Genomic DNA, 22375 nt, shown 5'->3' with positions numbered 1-22375 from the left:
CTATTTTATTTCAAAAACATCTGGGTTCTTTCCCAGGTATATGGAAGCTACAAAGGTGAAAAACAGGTATATTTCCTTAAGGAACTTAAAAAATCATTGGTGCAGTAAAATACATATGCAAGAATGATAACGGGAGAATCTGAGGAGTGTAATAATAAAGACAGCCTAAGATAAAAGCAGGGAGGAGGAAACTTCCAGGCACAGGAAGGGTTTCATAATAGCATCTAAACTGGGCCTTGGAGGCAGAGGAGAGCCTATTAGCTTGAACTAAAGGGACAGCCTGAAGAAGGATAGGGAGGGAGAAACCAATCCAGGCTTGAAAAAGGAAAGTGGGTTCCAGGGAGATAGGTCACGGTGGACCGTGAATGCCTGCATAGCAACTAGGACCTAATGCAGCTGAGAAACACACATTTTTGAGCAGACAAGTGGCTTGACCAAATTTATGGCTTGAGAAGTAAATAAAAGGCATTTTGGAAAATTTCATTTATTAAATATTAATCATGTGTCTGACACTCATGCTAAGCACTTCACATATACAGCTCCCTGTTTTTTAGTGTGTTACTGATCATGATTAGTTTTTACTATTAGCTTCTTAAGGTAGTCGTCCTTCAAATTCTATGCCTTTAATTTTTCCTAGTTGTTTGATTTTTGTACATTTGTATTTATGCTATGTACCCACCTAGGTGATCAGATATGTATATAGATACCCACCATTTAAAATGCCAAATGAAATGACTTCCATTTGGAGTAAGTTATTGAACCTAAAAAATAAACAAAACAACCTATACATTTTTTTTAAGTGCATGTTAGCTTTCTAAATCTAAAATTTTTATAAGGTACAGATATATGAAAAAGTATGGAAAAAGTTACCTGAGAAAAATAACACCCATACAGCGGAAGCCACTTTAACCCATCTTTCAGCACGTAACGTACATGTCCAAGAGCATTCTGCCTGATGGCCAAAATATCCGCAATAATCCAGTCAACTGCAAAGACATAAATTAATGCATGAACGATCCATATGTAAACTCCAGCATTCCCTTCACAGAGACAGAAAAAGCCTCTTCCCAAGATTATACTAGGAATGTACTTGGAAAGTATGATTAGAATTTTAAAATTACTTTGTAACAAATGCAGACTTTTAAAAATTACAAATTCCATTTTTTAATTTTTTTTTGTTGGTGTTTTTTTTCCCCGCATTACTTGAGAGGCTTTTTATTTCAGAGATAAAATACAAAAAAGTCACAAACCACTACAAGTGACACAAAAGTGGTGTGAACAAGGAATAAAGCTCCTCTAATTCTTAGTCTAAAAAACAGGACGAAATTATCAGCAAAAAGTGGTTCAGTGAAACGGTGAGGTACAACTAAATATTGTGTATGTACTAACACGCACAACAGAAGGCAAGGACACTGTGTCCTGACTGAAGAATTTCGCGACACGATCCTAGGCTATAATGTCAGAATGAACACCCGCTTGAAGTTCACAGCTGTGCTGGGCAGGTGAGTGGTCCTTACAGAACCACAGGACACGGACCCAGGCTGCTAGTAAGTGTCATTACACAGGTACCTTACTACTAAGGGGTCACAAAAATAAAAATAAGAAGACATGAGTGTGTTAATAATAACACAACTTCTAGGAAGAGAGAAGAAATTCCCAGTAGAAGGACCAGCCCTGGCCGAAGCAAAGAATCAGAACCGGGCAAGCGTGTGCACAAGGTGGTAAACTGAGGACACGGTGCAAAGAGTCAGAGGAAATGACACAAAGGGGGCAAACAGTAGGAAGTCTTGAAGCCCAGAGATTCTGCTTGGAAAGCCAAGGGCTACGAACTACCCCATCTCTTCAAGAAGAATGAAAACTGAAGCAGAGAATGGGCTATGTGGAAAAACAAATCAGTAAGAATCTCTCAAAAATATACAGTCCTACTACCACAGGTGTATCCAGGGCCTGAGAAGCCGGAACAAAAGGACTGAATTAGAGAAAAAATGTTAAAATCTGGGGCAAATAAAAGCCTGGGAATTAAAGGAGCTAGTGTTAGTTTAAACCAAAAAGGACAGCCCTTCGCAGAGTCACGGCTGTGCGAATCCTTTGGGCAACACATCATACCAGGGAGAATACCCTGAAGACTTAGCCACTGGAACTCCAAAAATTATTCTTGGGGAAAAACATTCCATCGTTGTAAATCTCTTTTTAATCTTTTTTCTCATTCACAAGTTCTTTCTCAAGGATCTAAGTTAAAATTACACGCATGAATTCTATTAAGGCTCTCCTTGGACAGAGAGAGTGATGCAGACGCTCCCCTCCGAGCAGGGACCCTAGGAGCCACGTGGGCTGGACGTCCCTATGCTAAAGACCATCAACTACCACCTTACTCTCCAGCACGTAACTTCCTATGGAGGCCAACGGCCAACCCCCTTCCTTCCAATTAAAATCACCTAAACAATACTGATAAACACCTCTCTTTCTGATTATGTCCCGGAAACCAAATGAACCAGCTTGTTATAATGGTACCTAATGTAAATAAATTCTGAGAACTAAATGCATGGTTCCAAGGCTGTAATACATCCAGGGACATATTTGGGATTCTAAATCAAAGGCTAAAAACAAGACAGGGTATCTTTTCCTGGAACAATTTCTTTTTAAAGTTTGGAGAGGTTTTCGTGACACATTTTTACATTGAAATAAGCATGGTATACAGGGCCAAGAAAGCATCTCCCGAGGACTCCGAAGACGAAGTGTGAAATCCGTCGCGTCGGTATTAACTCTCCTAGGCTAGGACTTTAAACTTTTGCAAATTTTAGTGGAAAAGCTTTAGTAGTCAAAACACACACACTTTGTGCCATCAATTTTTGCTACTCGATGACCTTTACTTCTCCTGCCTGTTCTCAACTAGGTTTCTGATAGGGTTTCTAGACTACAGTGGAGTTACTGAAAGCAGCGATGGTAATAGGTACCTTTACAGTAACTATTCACCATTTATTTTCCGGTAAGAATACGCTAACGAAGAGATCAACAAATGTGGCTACCTAAGAATTCCTCAACAGCGATCCAGCCAAGGCAGTGTCATCATTCCCATCAACTTGTTAAAAGAGAGGGCAGTGAGGAGGGATAGCAAGAAAAGCCAGGCTTTTCTCAGCTACGTTATTATGTAACAAGAGGCCCAAAGTCAGACACACCAGGCAGGACGCACTTGCATAGGGTGTATTCAGCACTGCACTGCTCCTCAGCCGCCACCACCACCATCACCATCATCATCATCACCACCACCTCCTCCCACCCACGAAATGTCCCCAGTAAGCCAGGCAGGCTGAGGAACCAGGAGCTAGCCTATGGAAATTGCCCCAAAACCCTGAGCAGTAGACATCACTCACTGCCTACGGGGAAGGCTGAGAAGCTAGGTAATCTGCCCACTGTCACACAGCCTGTTGCGGAACAGCTTATGAACGAGGGTCTGACTGCAAAGCCCGTGTCTTTTTATGATCATCTACTCACCACATATGCAGTCAGTCAAGACAAATGTCACTTAAACCAAGAAAAGGGTGCATTTCATGAGATTGAGTTCTTGACTCATGAGTGTCAAAAGCAGATCTTTAAACAGGCTGAGCGGAAGGAAGAATGGCCCCCATATCCTCACTGCAGAGAAGTTACAAGAGACTAAGAAGGACACATCAAGTGAAAACAACAGAGAAGAGAAACTAATTAAAATGTCAGTTGTCTGGAAGGTCAGACCAAGAAGAGATTCGGATTCTGGCAGGCCTTGTAGATGGTGCGCTAGGAAGTCTAAGGTGAACACAGAAATATTCTTTCTGCTAATTACGTTTTTGGATACTCATTTGCGGTTAATAATCTCAGAGGGGTTTTCAAAAGGGCACCCAGACACCACCGGCCAATGACCCGTGGACATGCATAAGCCTTGGGGGCCTCTGGAACCGGGAACTACACACAAATTTGTATGTGCTCATTTTTCTGGGCATATTCCTTCATATTCTGACTAAAACCGGCAATTCTAACGTAATTTAAAATCACTATCTAGTTACGTTCCCAGGCTATGGGTTTTTAAACAGGCATTCAGAAAAGCGCCTTTCTCCAATCCTGAAGACTGACTGGTATAGGACCCACTACCAGGAAGTCTGAGGCCCTCGGGGGTCAGCTTAAGGGCACAAGGGCATGGCTCTCCAACCTGGGAAGTGAGACCTTTCTTCAGGCCAGTTGTGGGCTGACTGTGGAGCTCATACTTCCCATATTGCTTTCTAGCTCCAAACACAAGCAGGAAACAAAACAAAACCGCTCTCTTCCAAAAGTCCTCCCTCTGAAGTAACGTATATAAAGGCCAGCGCGTAGGAAGCACCCACATTGGCATGACAGTAGCGGTTCTTATCTTATTGTCACTATTTGTCCCACCGCCTCTAGGAATGTGTTCACGCTAGCTCCACGGTGCCATTAATTAACTATTTCCACACCGAAACCTAGAAAACGGGGGGCGGGCAGGGAACCTGAACAAGGAATCTGAAGACAGAATCCTCTTAGGCCCAAAAAAAACTTTAATGAAATTAACCAGTGGGTCAATGCAAAGGAAATCTGGGCTAGCATGAGCCGCTCCCTACCCTGGACCCGAGTCCTTCACATTCGGAGATTGGAAGCCCGGGAGAAATGTGTCATCGGCAGCAGACAGCAGGAGCAGGACGCTGGTGGTAGGGAAGCCCGGCACGTCCGGAGAAACACTGAAATCCCTGGCCTGCCCTACAGGCCAGCGTTAGAAGCACACACTGACTGTCATCTGGTGGCTCGGCTGCCTCAAAACTCCTATCAACCCTTGTCCCATAAAATCAACTCTTGTCCCATAAAGCAGAGCATAATCACCAATGAGCGAAACTGAGAAAAATGCATTTCAGCCTCTGCCTCCTTCCTCTACCTTACCTAGGGCACAGGCAGTGATAAAAGCAACCAAATCATAAGCGTGAAGGTACACCGTTGACAGGAGGAAGATAAACAGCCAAGGCTGAAGTGATCTTCCATTACGGTACAATCGTCCATCAGGCTGGTGTGGCTTTGAACTCCTGGGTACTACACTTTTTAAAGTAATAAAAATGGACTTTGGCGAGTGCACATCAGAAGCAGTTACGGGTTTGATAAAAAGAAGTGGGATTTTCTCTGGACTGAATTATTTGTTGAACTAAAAAGTACCTGAACCAGGGCCAGTTTCTTGGGTTTTGATAGCGTACAACAGCTACATAACACGCCATCCCTGGGGAAATTGATTAAGAGGTCATGGCCTCCATATACTATTTTCGCAAGTTCTTGAGAATCTATAATTATTTCAAAATAAGAAGTTTTTTTAAAAGTGCCTTAAAGTATACACTGTGCTATAATCGAAGACCAGAGTCTTCTGTGTTTCTTCAGACAGAATAGCAAGCTATAATTAAAGCAAAACATTTGATGAGGCAAAAGGAACTGCAGATATTAGAAATTAATACAGTACTGTCTTTAGGGAAGGAGTAGTCACTTACTAGCACAAACTTTCTGCAACTTAACAGTCAAATATGTAAGATGTGTATACCCTTTGACCCAATTTTACTTCCAGAAACATAACTTACAAAAAGAAGGCATAAATTATTTAAAGAACTATTCAAAGAAACAGAATAAATGAAAGAAAATGGCTTATTTACACCCATTCAAGGGAGAAGGGTAAGTTTAGGAAAATCCAGTTTTCATATTCCTGACTTTCCAAAAAAGTAAAATCATAAAAATATAAGATCATGATATAATGTCTGCATTGAAAATTCATGTTTTAACAGCAACAAAAATTCATTTAAAGGAATAAAAACATCACTCTGAAAGCCCATCTACTTTCTGTAGAAAACCTATATTTCATGCAAATGAAATACAAACCTGTGCTTTGATGATTTGCTAAATATATTATGTTTTCTTTATTTTTTGGCAAATCTCCATATAGCAATATCTGAAAGATATAACAGAAAGAAACGTTACTTTAACATCTCAAAACATGCACCACTGTAACAAAACAGGTCAAAGAATCGGCAACGTCATGAATATCTCCATCCAGGATGAACAAAGATTAGATTTCTCTCAGAAGCATCAGAGACCATAAGTGGCACAGGTTTATCGTAGTTGAGTGCAGAGCAGGTCATAGAGTGGAACAGAATGATCAACATCCTCATGAGAAAAGCAGAAGCATTTACTGACCGCTTACAATCTCGGGAACCCTTTTTGTAAGCTACGCCCCCCTTCAAAAAGCCTACCGTGTACCGGAAGAGACAGCCATGGATACATACAACTGTAATGAGACGTAATGCAAACTTGACGAAAATATGGCACATTTTATGTTGAAGAACTGTCAACTGTGGAGCAGAAGCAGCATCCATCAGCTGTGATTTCAGCAAATGAGACGAAGGATGTTCATGAAAAGGTGGACGAAAAAATGGAATCGGTAGTGTCTGAGACCTGTTGAGGCATCTTAGCGGCATCGCAGTCAGACCAAGCTACCTGCAGGGCTGGTGAGCTGGAGCAGGGAGACCCCACAGAGACCCGAATCAGAATGGGAAAGTCTTCTGAATACCGCACTGAAGACTAAAACATGATTTTGTGAGTAACAGGGAAACACGGTTCATGATTAGGACTCTCGGTAGCTCTGTGAAGAACAGAGAAAAGCTCGCTGGGGTGCCTGGCTGGCTCAGGCGGTGGAACGTGTGACTCTTGATCTCAGAGTCACGAATTCAAGCCCCATGATGGACATGGAACTAAGTTAAGAAAATTAAAAAATAAGAAATAAAACAAAAGAACATGAAAGTTCAGGATACATGTGACTTCCAGGAAAGGGGGGAGGCTTCAACATGGGAGGGTACACAGTGGCTTCAACTCTTAGAAGTCATGTTTTATTTCTTAAACCGGATGGTGGGAACATAGGTGTTTGTTATAGTTTTTCTGTAGTTTTGCATGTCTTAAATGTAAATGTTTCATAATAAATTATTTAAAGAAGTTAAAAGTATATTTTTAAAGACTTTAAAGGAAAGGACTGCTAACAGTGGTATTTTTTTTTACTTAGGGCATTTTTGTTTCTGTACCTTGTGATCATGGATTATGCAAGATTATGAATCAACCAAGGCTTTTTAGATATCCACACAGATATATTGGTGGCAACACTCTTCATTACTATCTTAACAACAGAAGAAAGAAAATGACATTAACCCAGCATCTCTATAGAAAAATGGAAATAGAGGGCATAGAGGTCTGGACGTCAGGAACTCAGACTAAGATTTCTATTATCTTCCTCAGAAAACTATTCAGTGCTATACATGTAATTTATCATACATATAATTGTTTAGATATTTGCTTAAGTTTTTATTAATAAAGGAAATCAGTGCCAACAAAACAAAACCCTAAACCAATAGTTTGATCTACGCAGGGTTATAATAGGGAGTTCTTGTTTGTGAGCAATCCCCGTTCTCTCACCAAAAAGCCAGAACTGCTTCGAGTCCATTGGCTACAATGCACTGGCTTTATGGTACTGCAGCGATGCGACTGTTTTTTGGCTTAAGTTCCTTGGATGACACACTCACATTTAAAGGTTACTACTCTTTGGAGACCTGCCTGCCCTCAAGCTGAAGTCAGCACTTGAACCATACAAGAAGAGACCCTCCTTTTCCTATCCTGCTCTGGGCTTGGGTAACAGACTGCTAGGCTGTAGCCTCTGAAGGGCAGATAACAGACAAGTTATGAAAAGGTGTTATTTTAGATTGATTGTGGTAATTCTGGTGTGTGCTGATTAGATGGGGGCCGGTGGCGCAGGCAGTGAAAGGATTCACCCCAGGCAGAGCAAGGGAGATGGAAGTTTACTGAATACACTGCAGAAAGCAGCAGGCGGGACAGCAGAGGAGACACTCTTCCAGGAGGTGATGGTGAGGGGCTTTGGTTACAGGGTGGAGTGAGGAAGGATGGGTACGTATGCAATTTTCCCGTTTTTGGTAGCCGTGCCTGGCTGTCAGTAGCCCGTTGGTTGGTTAGTGCCTACGGCCATTCCTGGTGGGTCACTTAATGAGCCTCTTTGCGTTCAGCTTGTGGTCGCTCTGGGCCCTTTTGCCTTGAGTTTCCATTGCTCAAGCCTGCTGCCTAAAAGTGGCCTCTACAGTAGCTAGAGACAGTAAGATAAGCAATGAATTTTTTAAAACTTTTTTTAATGTTTATTTATTTTTGAGAGAGACAGGGAGACCCAGAACATGAAGCAGGCTCCAAGCTTTCAGCTGTCAGCACAGAGCCCAACGCGGGGCTCGAACTCACGGGCCGTGAGATCGTGACCTGAGCCAAAGTCGGACGTTCAACCAACTGAGCCACCCAAGCGCCCCAGATAAGCAATGAATTGGGCAAAACAGATAGAGAAAATGTAGTTCTACTGCTACACCACTCAGAGGGGGGGAAAAAAACCACAACAACGAATTCATAGCCACTTAAGGGAAAATACATAATACATCATTCATAGTTTTAAAGATTACTCTTTGATATGAATAGTATCTCACTGAAATAAAAGCTATTTCCAAATGAAATGCAGGATGGTACAAAAGTGGGTAAGCCTTTCACAAAACATAATTTAATATCTTAAAGTAGGTATTTGGATGATTGCCTATTTAAGTTTTTTCATTTGCCACTGTAACTTCAACAGAAATAAGTTAGAAAAGAGTAGTCTTCCTAATTAAAACTTGAAAATATCTAAAAGCAAAGTAAATGAAATTATGAACTGCAAATCTTATTGTAATAGTTGCATATCATTCTTAAGTACTTTGAAAAAATGTTGATTAACCAAAGAAAGGAACGCAGAATTACAATGTTAGGTATCATATATATGAAGTTTTAAGGTCCTTCACTTGATTTACCAGATTTCAAAGAAAAAACTTTTCGTTCTAATTTGAAATTGTCAGATTTCTTTCATTAGGTGGAAAGTTCGTTTTTCAATTTACTAACATGGAGAGGAAGAAAAAATTTTCATTTTTTAAGAATGCAGAATCTCAAAATACTTAACAGCGATTACTACCTTACTAAGTATACAATGAGACAGACAGGTGTAGTGTTCGCTAAATGTAAAAGAAAAAGTTTCTAAGAATTTACAACATACCCATACACATAAATATAAACACAAAAGGGCAGGCTGCCCCAAGATAGTCCACTTTGGCAAAAAGATTATTTCAAGTTCAAAGTAATCAAAACCCAGCAGATGCAGGAAAAGATACCTGTTTGCCTCTCTCCCCTCCTCTCAACTGCCTAAATTTGCATTGAAAAGGGGAGCCTGTACGAGGAAGAGAGCAATTAACAGAGACTCCTCATTACCTAAGAAACTTATTTGCATAATAGAGCAGCCTTTGTTTTTCAAAACATCTCCTTTAGCTTCCAGCTAAAGGCCTTCTCCACTTTGGATCTGCAGACCCTTCCCTTGTCCTCAGCTCCTGTAAGCATCACAGGGCCTCACTATCTTCGCAATCTGCCTGTGTGGAGTCCCATAAATATGCCTATTAAGTTTGATTTTCTCCTGTTCATCTGTCTCATGGCAACTTGAGTCTAAGTCCAGCTGGAAGGACCACAGGGCAGAGGAAGTTCTTCCTCCCCGACAATTCTATTGACGACCTATAAGCCCACCTGCGCCCTCTCATTCTAACCCAGAGCCCAGGATTAATCACATTCCCTTTTGCACCAGGACGAACCCTGTTCACACTCCTATGGGAGCATCCACACGCTGTGTGCGTGTGTGCGTATCCTATCCCTTAGAGCTCATAAGCTCTTCCGTGGCAGGGTCTTCTTCAGTTTTCTACCCCAGGGCTTAGCACTCAGGTGGTTTTGAGCACAAATTTACTGAATCATTAAGTTGCACTTTTATTTTTCACAAGTAGATAAAGCTGCATCTCATTTTCAGCAGTAAGAGGTTTTGGAATAAACAAAGTAAAATGCTGTAAGGGCACCAGTGACTTTTTAAGGCATCCATTCTGGGAATCTTCTAGTACATGTATTTCGAATCACATTAATCAGGTTTTTTTGCAGGTAATTTGTTCCTTCAAAATCAGGCAGATGAAAAACATACGGCTTTTTTGTTATTCCTAACTCTTTAATTTTAGATTCATCATAATTGTTCGATTTTAGGCTCACCCATTTCTTAAAAGCTCATCTAGAGTCCTTTTTCCTTGTCATTTTATTAGAAGGGGACAATAAAAATGCTCCATGAATAATTATCTTCATGGCAACACTCTGGTGACTTCTGCTTTAGTCAAACAAACCTGCCCAAAGGGCTATCAGAAGAAGGCATGAACTGAGCTGGACTTCTTTCCCTCTCCATGATCTTTACATTGTTTACTCTTCTCCATGATATGTAAACAACCTGAAGACTCTCTGTATCCTGAAAAGAGGTAGTGAAATGGAATCGAAAGCAATCACGTTTAACACAGTAGACAGTAGAATACCCAACTGATGACACCACCAGGACACGAGGTACAGCATTCTTTCTTTGTGGGGGAAAAAAAAAAAACCAAGATTCTTCATTTATCCCAATAATATCCATTTTCTTTCAGCAAGCAAAGTGAACTTTTTAACTTTCTCACTGCCCTTAAGTATAGAGTCTGTTGAGGGGGGTCAGAGCATGCTACCCCCAAATATGCCCCTTTGGCACAGGATTACTTTGAGCTGAAGGCAAGTAAGGAACAGCAGACACCCCTTCTGCCTGCCTGAGGCATGAACTTTCGTTTTTCCAGGTGACATTAATACCCCTTCCTAAAGGTGTTCCCTTCTAAAGTGCCAGGAAGATCAGAGGCAGCCGATGAGTCTGCAGAGCAAAGCTTAATAAACCACCCTTTTCTAGCACACATTCCCCAGGGACCTTCCCACAATTTACCAGCCCGAAAAAGGTCCGAAGCCCTTGTTCTATCTAGCCATGTTTCCACAAGTTACTGCCCTTTGTTAACATGACATACAAACCCCTAAGCCGAGTCTATTCAGTTCTTTTGGTCTCCACTTCTTTTCTGTGAGGCACCAATGCATGTAAAAACATTAACATCAGAAAATGTCTTTTCGCCTGTTAATCTGGCTTTTATCAGTTTGATGCGCAGACCTCAGCTATAAACCTAAGAAAGTGGAGGAAAAGCTTTTCCTCCTCTGCAGTGCAACATAACAGTCACTAAGAGCCCAGGCTAAAGTATTTGATTTGAATTAAGACTCGGATGTGAAGGACACCCGGGGGGCTCAGTCGGCTGGGCATCGGACTCCACTCCGGCTCAGGCCACGATCTCATGGTTCCGGAGTATGAACCCCACAGCGTGTAGCCCACTGGCGATCCTCTGTCCCCTCCTCTCTCTGCACTCCTCCCTCCCCCACTAGGCACTCTCAAAAATAAACATTAAGGAAAAAAAAAAAAAGACTTCGATTTGAATCCTAGTCTATCACCTTACTATGTGAACTTGAGTAAAAGTACCTTACCTCTCTCATCTATTTCTTTACAAGTAAAATGATTGTAATAACAGCAACCACTCCTCATGCGGTTGTGGTGAAATTTATGACACTAGTCGTGCCATGCTTTAAATATAGTAACTATCCCTCCAAAAGCGAATGTTGTTCTTACTACTGTCCAATAGTGAAGTTTTTTATTCAAAACTGTGTTAAGTGATGAATAAGAGAAAAAAAGTCTCTGATTACACAGAAATGTGTATAAAGAATGTGTTCTAATAAGATTACATGCATAATCTACACTGTTTATAATCATTTAAAATGAATTTTCAACAGTATTTTTTTTATGCCAATGGAATATACTACCGGTTAACCAGTACAAGATTTTTACTGCAACGCAAACAAAAACACTGGTTTTTTTCTGCTCAATCTGAAACAACACTTCACTGAACAGGAAGTCTGATGCCCCTCAGAACCAAGATCAAATTATACACATAGCCATTTGTCTAATCACCAGTATGTGAAAATAATGATCGAGCAACATTTAAAATGGAACCTTACGAATCACAAAGCTTTCTTGTACATTCCTCATGTAAATCTCTTGGTATTGTCCTTACTCTCTAGGGTGTGTTTTTCTGAGCATCTACAATGCACCACTCATTGAAGGCAGTTTCACATATTATCTCATTTACTCTTGAAAATAAAATGACAGTAAGTAGTCCACTTAAGGATGAGAATATGGAGTTGAGACACTGACTTACTCAAGTCGACACACATGGTGGCAGAGAACGAGGAATCACGCTCTGGTTTCTCACACCAAGATCCAAAACTGTTTTGACGGGCACAAAACTATTCTCTGCAAAAATTCCAAATACTAGGAGCTTATGTGATTTTTTTCAATCTGAATTCTAAGGAGATAAGATACTCATGAGAAAAAAAAGACATAAAAAATTTTCCTCAGCACCTGGGTGGCTCAGTGGGTTAAGTTAAGTGTGGGACTCCTGGTTTCCACTCTGGTCATGATACCACCGTGGTGGGACAGAGCCCTGCATCGGGCTCTGGGCTGACAGCTCAGCACCTGCTTGGGATTCTCTCTCTCCCTCTCTGCCCCTCCTGTGTGTGTGCTCGCTTGCTCACTCTCTCTCTCTCTCTCAAATAATACATTAAAAAAATGTTTTTCCTCCAGAAATACAAGTTAAGGATGGGAGCACAGCAATCTGTGAGCTGCTGAGCGCTGGCATCCATTTTGCAGGATCCAACTTCCGGAACCACCTGCTTATGCACGATGCTCCCTACAGCGAGGCAAGTGCTGGGATTCACACGCATGACTCCTCAATTTCCTCAGCTCTTTATTCACTTCTTTCCTTTATAAATAACTTATCTCATATACACTTTTTTTAAGTGACTTCCTCCTACACTGCCGAATTGTGTGTCACTGGAGAGTAGAGACGACTTTCTTAATCTAAAACCTGAGAGCCTAGCATGTGGTTAGCAGTTAAGGTGATGCTCCTTTCTAGGTGTCGACCCCCTCATTTCTTTGTGCTCTTGAAATTCCCACCTGGAGACCAGGCAGAGTAAGGCTGTCTTAAGATACCACTTACGGGGGCGCCTGGATGGCTCAGTCGGTTAAGCCTCCGACTTCAGCTCAGGTCACGATCTCACGGTCCGTGAGTTCGAGCCCCGTGTCGGGCTCTGGGCTGATGGCTCAGAGCCTGGAGCCTGCTTCCGATTCTGTGTCTCCCTCTCTCTCTGTCCCTCCCCCGTTCATGTTCTGTCTCTCTCTGTCTCAAAAACAAACGTTAAAAAAAAAATTTAAAAAAAAGATACCACTTACAACACCCTCTAAGACACCCAAGCGCATTGCTGGTTCCCACAGAGAAAGAGGAACAAACCTTAGAGAACCGCATAGGTTCAAAAGCAGCAAAGAGTACAGGTGTTTACTGACAAGTCAATAAAGGTTTCTCTATGTTGCTGACTGTTCCAGAAGGCCCGCTTTTATTTATTTTTTACGTTTCTTTCTTTCTTTTGTGAGAGAGACAGAGGGAGGGAGGGTGGGGCAGAGAGAGAGGGAGAGAATCCCAAGCAGGCTCCGTGCTGTCAGCGACAAGGCAGACTTCCTCGATCCCGGGAACCATGAGATCATGACCTGAACCAAAACCAAGAGTCCGACACTCAACCGACTGAGCCACCTGGGCACCCTTAGAACTCCCTCTTTTACAAAGTGTCTGACGTTATTCTTTCTCAGTGGTACCTCTGAGGGTACAGTTCATGTCTCTTTCCCCTTTACCTACTTAAGAATACAATCAGACTCACTAGACCTGCTGTCCCTGTTAAATCAAAACCTGTCAACCAGTAAGGTCCTTCAAGAATCCATCCCCATTAACAGTGGATCCACACTTCCACAGAAACCCAACCAGACCAGCATCCCAAGTACTTCCGCCCTTTGGTTAAAGGCAAAAATCGAGTCAAACTATTCTCCCCTTGATTGCTATCTCCAAAAGGTTACATACAATCTTGTGGAGAGGGCAATACAGACGTAAAATATGCTAATGTTATGTTAATATCACGTATGCGATCCTGACACCAAGAGGGGGTGAGGAAGAGCTGGGGCCTGAGTTGGAAGAAAGTAGCTACAGAAGAGTGGTCCAAAGGCACGTGGCTGAAAACACACCGGGGCCTCTGGGGCCTGGGGAGGAAGCAGTGGTTGGCCTACAGTGAAACCAGTGAAAGGAAAAACTGGCCAGGGCAGAATTTAGACGGCTTTGAAGGCCACCCGCAGGAATCTTCATTTTCGTTCAGTTATCAATCGAGGGCCTCTTTCTCCTAAGCATGCCGTGATACTTAACTCCTGTTTGAAATAGGATTCAAAGCAGTTCAGGATAAGTGACACAGCCTTCCTGAATAATCCAGGCAGCTGTCTCACCTTCGTGTCACCAAGCTGACAAACACGAACACTCCCATCTCAGGATCAACCTCTACTGGGATTGTTCGTGCATGCTTTTCCTGGCACGAATAAATCGAGAGTGGGATCTCGTTCCAAGCAACATAACCACACCACCTGGCAAAGCATCTTCAGAAAATGGATCCTGAAGCCGGAGCGCCATATACGGAATCCTGCCTCAGCTACCACACATGTGAACTCTTTGTGCTCTGTTCCCCAGGGTAAAGGGGAAGAAGGCGCCTACCTTGTAAGGGTGGCAGGCCGATGGTAGCACAACACCAGGCACACAGTCAGCACTCACGAAATGCCAAGTTGTTAGGAACCCCTTCCTCTCCTTTCTCCTTCACCTCCAGTCACAAGGCCCCAGCTACCTTGAAGATGGATCCAGGGTTCTTTCCATTCTTTCCATGTCCACTCTGCCCATTACTCTGACCACCATCTCTCGCCGGGGTTACTACAAACCCTCCCACACCAGCCCTTTGTCAGAGCTCTGTGCAAATGTCACTTGCTTGGGCAAACTTCCCCAGCCCCCTGCCCTCCACCCACTAGTCTCAATCTCATAGAGCACAGTGCATTGTAATTCTGTTGCTACTGCTTGTGTCCCACCAGAGGGTGAGCTCCATGAGGGGAGGGATCTTGTCTCCAGTTTCCCCACCTACCCCTTAGCACCCAGCACAGGACTGGAACAGGGTGCACACTCCAGTACTGTATGTATGAGGGAAGGAAGGAAGGAAGGAAGGAGAAGGGAAGGAAGGAAGGAAGGATAGTTTCTGGGGACTCCTTAGAAGTTACTAGTTAGTTTGGGGTTGTATTAAACCTGTGTTTAAGAAACCATAATAAAATGAGAAAATATCGGGGCGCCTGGGTGGCTCAGTTGATTAAGTGTCCGACTTTAGCTTAGGTCATGGTCTTGCGGGTCATGGGTTCGAGCCCCGCGTGGGGCTCTATGCTGATGGCTCAGAGCCTGGAGCCTGTTTTCGGATTCTGTGTCTCCCTATCTCTCTGCTCCTCCCCTCCTCACGCTCTCTCTCAAAAATGAACATTAAAAAAATTTTAAATAAAAAAAAAAGAGAAAATATCAAAGTAAAAATAAACTTGTGATTTCATTTAGGAAGAGTCAGCTCTCAGTTCATTCAGCTCCACAAATTCAGACAAATTCACAAAAGAGGGAAAGTAAACTGGACCTTTAGATTCATACTTTTTCTTTTCCTCATCGTAACAGCACAGAGGTGTCCCCAGGGGTCACAGGCATATACAGCGCTACTACAAAACCCATCCAAGGGTGCCTGGGTGGCTCAGTCATTAAGCACCGAACTTTGGGTCAGATCATGATCTCATGGTTTGTCAGTTCGAGCTCAGTGTGGGGCTCTGTGCTGACAGTGCGGAGTCTGCTTCAGATGCTGGGTCTCCCTCTCTCTCTGCCCCTCCCCTGCCCTCTCTTTCTGTCTCTAAAATAAGTAAACACTACAAAACAAAACAAACAAAAACATCCAAAAGGTTAATTCATTGGGGGAGTCTTCCCACAATTTACATTTATTTAATGAGAAGAAATCTAAAGTTACACACCAAATTGTTGCATACTTGGGAAAGGTGTGTGTGGGTGGAGGGAACTTTAACTTTCTCAAACTACTGTATCAGTGTTTCAGTATTTTATTGTATCTGTGATTTAAAATAGAAAAAAGACATTAAAAGAAATCTTACACCAATGCAACCTAAAATAACTTGTTTGCTCAATGGGGGGGCTTTATTTATAGAAAGTATAAAAGCACGGCTCTAATTACATTTCTCTAAGATTTTCTTAGAAGTCTATTCCCTAGCCAGACTTCAAATGTGTTAGACTAACATCATATTTGATTTGGGCAATGTTTAATTTCCTCTCTGAAAGGCCGGTGTCATTCTTGAACAAGCAAATGCCTAAGCACAAGCCCATCTGGCCAGCTCCCTTACACCCGCTACACTGAAGGAAGTAATCTAAGGTCTTTTAAGGTCTTCACGTGGATGATGAATAGAGAAAAAGGAAATCAAGGATACAAAATATTTATATCCTCTTTAGGACGACTGATATTCAAGACGTCTCTGGGCAATGTTTTAGCAGAAATGCAGACAGCATCCAGATGCAATAAAAAGGAGGCCGACTCATAAAGGCCCTTCTCTTGTTCTAAATAAACATGTTTCATTCTAATAGATTAGCTACAGACAGAACCAGTTATAAATGGTCTTAGAGACCATACCTAGCATAGGAAAGCTTTGGTTGTTCCTGAGGAACTCAAAATAATGTTTTCATTAAAGGTATGCATTATCAGAGATTTATTTAAGAGTATTCTAACTGAGCACATTTAAAAAAAAAATCAAAATCTTAGGCATAAATGTTCTATCTTCTTTCCAGTGTTTTTTGGACTATTTTGTACTTGAAGTAGGTCAGTTGAAAAACTAAATTTTTTGTATCTCAAAGTCCACATTTTGTTGTTACAATAGATCACGTTAGCATTTGCGGAAAAGCAAATTAGAAGATAGGGCTATTAATGTAAAACATTTTAAAGTAAATTCTGAGTGGTACAAAATGATTTAAGCAGGAAAAAAATTTGACTCAACTGTTTATTAGATGTTGATTAGGAGACGTGTATTGTATCTCTAGATATTTTTGTCCTGCCGATATCAATGATCAGTGTTTAGTGCATTCCACTGGAAGGAGGGGAAACAGTAGAATTGTTTTTGAAAATAATGACAAGAGAATTCTGACATTTAGAAAAAAAGTACATGAACTTTTAACAGCTTCCAAAACAACATGTTTGCATTTTTCATCATCTGCCATAACTATCACAATTACTGTTTATTCAGGAATCTCAACATTCAGGACAGCCCCCTAGGATAGAAACTCCAGACTACAGTAATCACATCACCTTCCAACCCCCGAGTCCTCACCACTGCCTCTGCCAGTATTCCCCACTTTCTTTTTAGCTTCCCACGTTTCTCTTGAACTCCAGCTCTAAGAATAAGCAGAAGTGAGCTACGTAGCGGGCTGAATGCTGACCCCACAAAAGACTGTCCGTGTCTTATGCCTGTAACCTGCGAGCGTGACCTTACTCAGGAAAACAGTCTTTGCATTTGCGATTAAGTCAATGGATCTGAGCTGAGGAGCTCATCCTGGATTATCTGCGTGGGCCCTAAACCCATGACAAGTGTCCTTAGAAGAGAAGGCAGAGGGACATTTGAGACAGAAGAGGAGGCGGACTGTGGACTTACATGGCCACAAGTCAAGGAATGCCAACAGCCACCGAATGTGGAACAGCCAAAGAAATGACGCTGCCACAGAGCTTCAGGAGGGAGTGTAAACCAGCAAACACTCCGATTTCAGACATTTGGCCTCTAGAACTGTGAGATTAAATTTCTCTTGTTTTAAGCCACTAAATTTGAGGTGATTTGTTATGGCAGCAACAGAAAAGAAATATAATTATTTGAATCGGTGCCCCTCAAAATGCTAAAGAAGTGTGTATTGATTTTCAGTGAGTCTCAAACTGAGAGATATACGAAACTTTTAGAATCCTTTCTTTAAATTTTTTTTAATGTTTATTTTTTAGAGAGAGAGAAAGAGAGAGAGAGAGAGAGAGCAGGGCAGGGACACAGACAGACAATCTGAAGCAGGCTCCAGGCTCTGAGTTGTCAGCACAGACCCTGACACAGAGCTCAAACCCACGGATTGTGAGATCATGACCTGAGCTGAAGTCAAGATGTTTAACCAACTGAGTCACCCAGGTGCCCTGAAACTTTAAAAACCCTACTGCTTATTGCAAAGTAAATGGTGAAGGTACCCAGTTGAATCTCAGTACTAAAAAGATTCTAGGAGAACCTAAAAGGATAAATAGTTATAAACAGTAACTTTAGCAACAGTGATTGAAATGTTCTCCTGTGTCAAAACCACACGGGAGGGGTGTCTGGGTGGCTCAGTCAGTTAAGCGTCCAACTCCTGATTTTGGCTCAGATATGATCCCAGGGTCATGGGATCAAGCCCCGGTGTCAGGCTCTGCACTGAGCGTAGAGCCTCCGTAAGATTCTCCTTCTCCTCCTCTGCCCCCTCCCCTGCTCATGCACTCCCTCTGTCAAAAAAGAAATTAAAAAAAAATGCATATGAAAAGAAAGTAGTAGAAATAGGAAGAACAGACATTTACCTAGAATCCAATGGAACGTTCAAGTATACCTGCTGAAATAGGTTTACCTGCCAAGCACAAATCATGAATTTCATGGACTTCCGTTCCTTCAGCCTAAAACTCCTATGCATAAAAAAATATTGTTACGCTACCATGAACCATTTCTTTTTTAAATCCAGAATAAAAAGCATTAAAGTGCCATTTAAAAACATTCTAATTTATGCTCAACACCGCTAATTAACATGCAAATGCAAATCAAAACCATAATGAGATATCACATTATACCTGTCAGAATGGCTAGTATCAAAAAAAGACAATAAAAAGTTTTGGCGAGGATGTGGAGAAAAGGGAACCCTCACACACTGTTGGTGGGAATGCAAAGTGGTGCAGCCACCGTGGAAAACAGTATGGGGATTCCTCCAAAAGTTAAAAACACAAATACGATCTGATCCAGTCATTCCGCTACTGGGTATGTACCCAAAGAAAACGAAACGCTAATCACAAAGACACGATATGCACCCTGATGTTTATTCTAGCTTTGTTTATAACAGCCAAGATATGGAAGCATTCATAGACAAATGTGTAAAGATGTGCCACACACACATACACACACTGGATTATTACTCAGCCATAAAAAGGAATGATCTTGGCATTTGGGGCAACATGGATAGATGCAAAGGGTTTTACACAAAATGAAATAAATCACATAAAGAAAAACAAATGCCAAATGGCTTCACTTTACATGTGTCATCTAAAAAACAAAACACAAAAGAAACAGACCCATAAATACAGAGATCAAACTGCTGATTGCCAGGGGTGCCTGGGTGGCTCAGTCGGTTAAATATTTGAATCTTGGTTTCAGCTCAGGTCATGATCTCATGGTGCTTGGTGAGTTTGAGCCCGAGTCGGGCTCTGTGCTGACAGCGTGGAGCCGCTCGGGATTCTCTCCCCGCTCCCCAACTCGTCATCTCTCTTTCTGTCTCTCTCTAAATAAATAAACATTTAAAAAAAAAAAAAAAAAAACCCTTAAACTGGAAGCCCACACTGAACAAGGTATGAGGTGAGCCACACAATTTAGGAACTCTGAAATTTTGCAGCCATTTTTAAAATGGGAAACTTGCTAAGCACGCAGTATCTCACTGGTATATTACACATTGCACTGCATGCTCTATTCTCTGAACAAAAACACAATGATCCACCACAGGAAGTACCATTTTTCTAAAAGGTAAGGCACTTTGTCCTAGGTTCTGTCTTCGTCCTAGCCCAGGCCGGCTGTCAAGTGATGTGAAGTTAAAGATTTAATCATGATGAAGCCACCCGTTTAAACCAATGTGGCGAAGTAAGAGCACAGGGGGTTAATGATTGACCCGAACTCCTGAAAATGTTAAATGAAGCCCACTTTAAAAGTCAACGAGGAGGAAGCCATGATCTGGAAGAGCAATCTTTCTCTCCTAGGAAGCACTTACAGACACTGGTTTAAATGTAGGCCCTGGCTTCTCCTACTTCCCTTCCCCCAAACAACCTCCAACTGGGGCAAACTCCCAGTCATCAGGGATCCACAGCAGTGCAACTGCAAACTGAAAATAGGAGCTGGTCGACAACAGGGTGAAAACAGCTGCTCTGGGGGGGAGGGTGGGGAAACGGCATAAAAGACAAAACCATACCAGGATACCAGGGCACTCCCTCCACCCGAAGCCTGACCACGGGAGGGAGGGGTGGAGAGGAAGAACGGGATGGACTTAAGGCATAACCAAGAATCAAGCTCTTTTGTCCCAACTGGGAAATAAAAGGAAAACTCGCAGATGTTATTTTTGTAAAAGAGGCTTGAAATAAAACCAAAGAGGGTCTTATCCATCCCCCCCCCCAATAATTTTAATCTAAAGATCCAATCTCCACCAAGTAACAGAAGCGAAGTCATCAGAGAAAAAAATGAGCCGCACATTTAAACCTAGTGTAAGTTGGCCAGAATTTTAAGTACCGTAGGGCTTCTACAGTAACAAATTATTAATTTCCTCGTCCAGCTTTCATTCACACTGGGAAAGAACGCAAAAAAATAAAAAAAATAAAAAGTTGTACTTGCTGTCCAGATAGTAACACCAACCCGTTTCAACACAAGGTCTCCGGCTTTTCACAGCGCACTTTTGACCTCAAACATTACCAACCTTCTTAGACCAAACGCCAAAAACTGTCAACTGCTTGCCCTACTTAAACGTCCATCTGCATCGACTCCGCGAAGCCCCGAGACAGACAGTTACAAAACCTGGGGGTGCCACTTGTAGCCTGCGAACAACAGAACTACAATCACTCCAAGATCCTAGCGATCTTAGGGTATCTGCAAAGAAGCATGGGGCCAAAGCCTACATAAGACCGTGAGACTCCCCTCGCGGTGGGAGGACGAGGTGACGGCACGTGTTTCTGGCGCCGGATCTGCCGGGCAGACTCGAACGATCCTAAAGTCCCCCGGGTGGGGGGCGGGGCGCCGGTTGGAAGGTTCCGAGCCGAGAACCCAGGTGGAGAGGCGGGAGGAGGCAGGTGCGGCCGACCGGCGCCGAGCGCGGGCAGAGCCTCACCTGCACGCCGGTGTAGTTCTCGAAGAAGAAGAGCACCATGCTCTGATAGACGCAGTAGAGCCGATCGTCCACCGCCTGGTAGAAGTGGGAGGGCAGGAAGGCGGAGAGCAGCCGCCAGGCCCCCCAAGCCAGCACGTAGGTGGGGGCCGTGCCCAGGAGCACCGCGGCCGGCAGCACGCAGCGCATCGAGTACATGTGGAGCACCAGGGACAGCAGCATCTTCCCGGCTCCGCGCGCCGAAGGCTTTGCCGGCTGCTCCCCGCCCGGGGCGCCTCCAGGCCGCCCAGCTACCCTCGGCCAGCGGCCAATCACCGGGCCGGGGCGGGCCCCGCCGCCGCCCCCTCACCTCTCCGGGCCGCCGGCAGCACCTGAGACGCCCAGCCCGCGCCCGCGCCGGCCTCCGCCCCCAGCCGCATGGGCCGCGCCGCCGCGGGACGGTGGGTGAGCGGCCGAGTGCGGGGGCCGCGCGCGCTGATGACCGCCGCGGGGCAAGGGGATGCGGCGGCCCTCCGAGGTTCAGCAGCTCAGAAGCGTTTACACCCCATGACCCTCGCCCGTCACCCAGTACCCCTATTGGGGGCGGGGCTCCGCGGCAACAACACGCCGCCTGATTGGCCTCCCGTTGCCATAGTCCCCCCCAGGGGGCGGGATTCCGTGAAATTAACACATGCTCTGATTGGTCGAGCGCGCTGACGGTTGAAGCGCTTCTGCCGACCCGACGCGCGGACCGTCAGGCTGTGCCGCCGCGCATGCCTCAAAGCTCGGCCTCGCTGCAGAAGCGGGAAGGAAGGTGGCGGTTGCCAGGCCCGTGGGGTGAAGGTGGGTGCGGCCAGGAGAGGGGACCCGGGCGGTCGTGTGCGCCCTCCGTTGGAGTCTGGGCCCGGGTTGCTTTGAGGGCATGCCCCACCTGCAGCTCGCATGCTCTGAGGGCCCCTAGGTCCCCGGGATGCGCCCGTTAAGCCGAGACGTCCGTCCCCTTACTCGGGGTGCACAGATGACGCGCTGTGTATCTCATGCGTTGCAGACTCTGCGGTCTCCAGTCAAGAGGACTCATGCCTTCAGCAAATATTTGTCAAGCTTGGTTTGGGAAGGCCAGAAAGACGGAACTGGAGCGGTTAGCGCCATCAAAGCTCCGCCCCGGGTTATCTGTCCCCGGCTAGGCTTAGCGAGATGGCTTCAATCTCAGGGCGGCTCCCACACCCTCCGCCTTCTCCGATGCTTCCCCTTCTCCCCAGCAAGTGCACAGGACTCCCTTCCTTCCGCTGGGGTGGTGCGGAGTCAGGCCT

The 22375-nt window shown here is 43.9% G+C and overlaps 1 protein-coding gene across 1 annotated transcript in view; it reads right to left on the bottom strand.

Annotated features, from left to right (window-relative positions):
• Positions 1-21671, bottom strand: part of AGPAT5 (1-acylglycerol-3-phosphate O-acyltransferase 5) — a 59514-nt gene extending 37843 nt beyond the window's left edge. The window contains exons 1-3 of the mRNA XM_019439168.2: positions 21090-21671; positions 5890-5959; positions 871-986 (exon numbers count right to left, since the gene is read on the bottom strand). Of these exons, the coding sequence (XP_019294713.1) occupies positions 871-986; positions 5890-5959; positions 21090-21308 (405 nt within the window). The 5' untranslated portion in view covers positions 21309-21671. The remainder of the gene's footprint in view (positions 1-870; positions 987-5889; positions 5960-21089) is intronic.
• Between the last annotated feature and the right edge of the window lie 704 nt (positions 21672-22375).

The sequence above is a fragment of the Panthera pardus genome, unplaced genomic scaffold (genome assembly GCF_024362965.1).
Source record: "Panthera pardus isolate Hobbes unplaced genomic scaffold, ASM2436296v1 HiC_scaffold_13, whole genome shotgun sequence".
NCBI lineage: Eukaryota > Metazoa > Chordata > Mammalia > Carnivora > Felidae > Panthera > Panthera pardus.
Note: the sequence above shows the minus strand (reverse complement) of the source record. Positions and strands in the feature narration are given on the sequence as shown.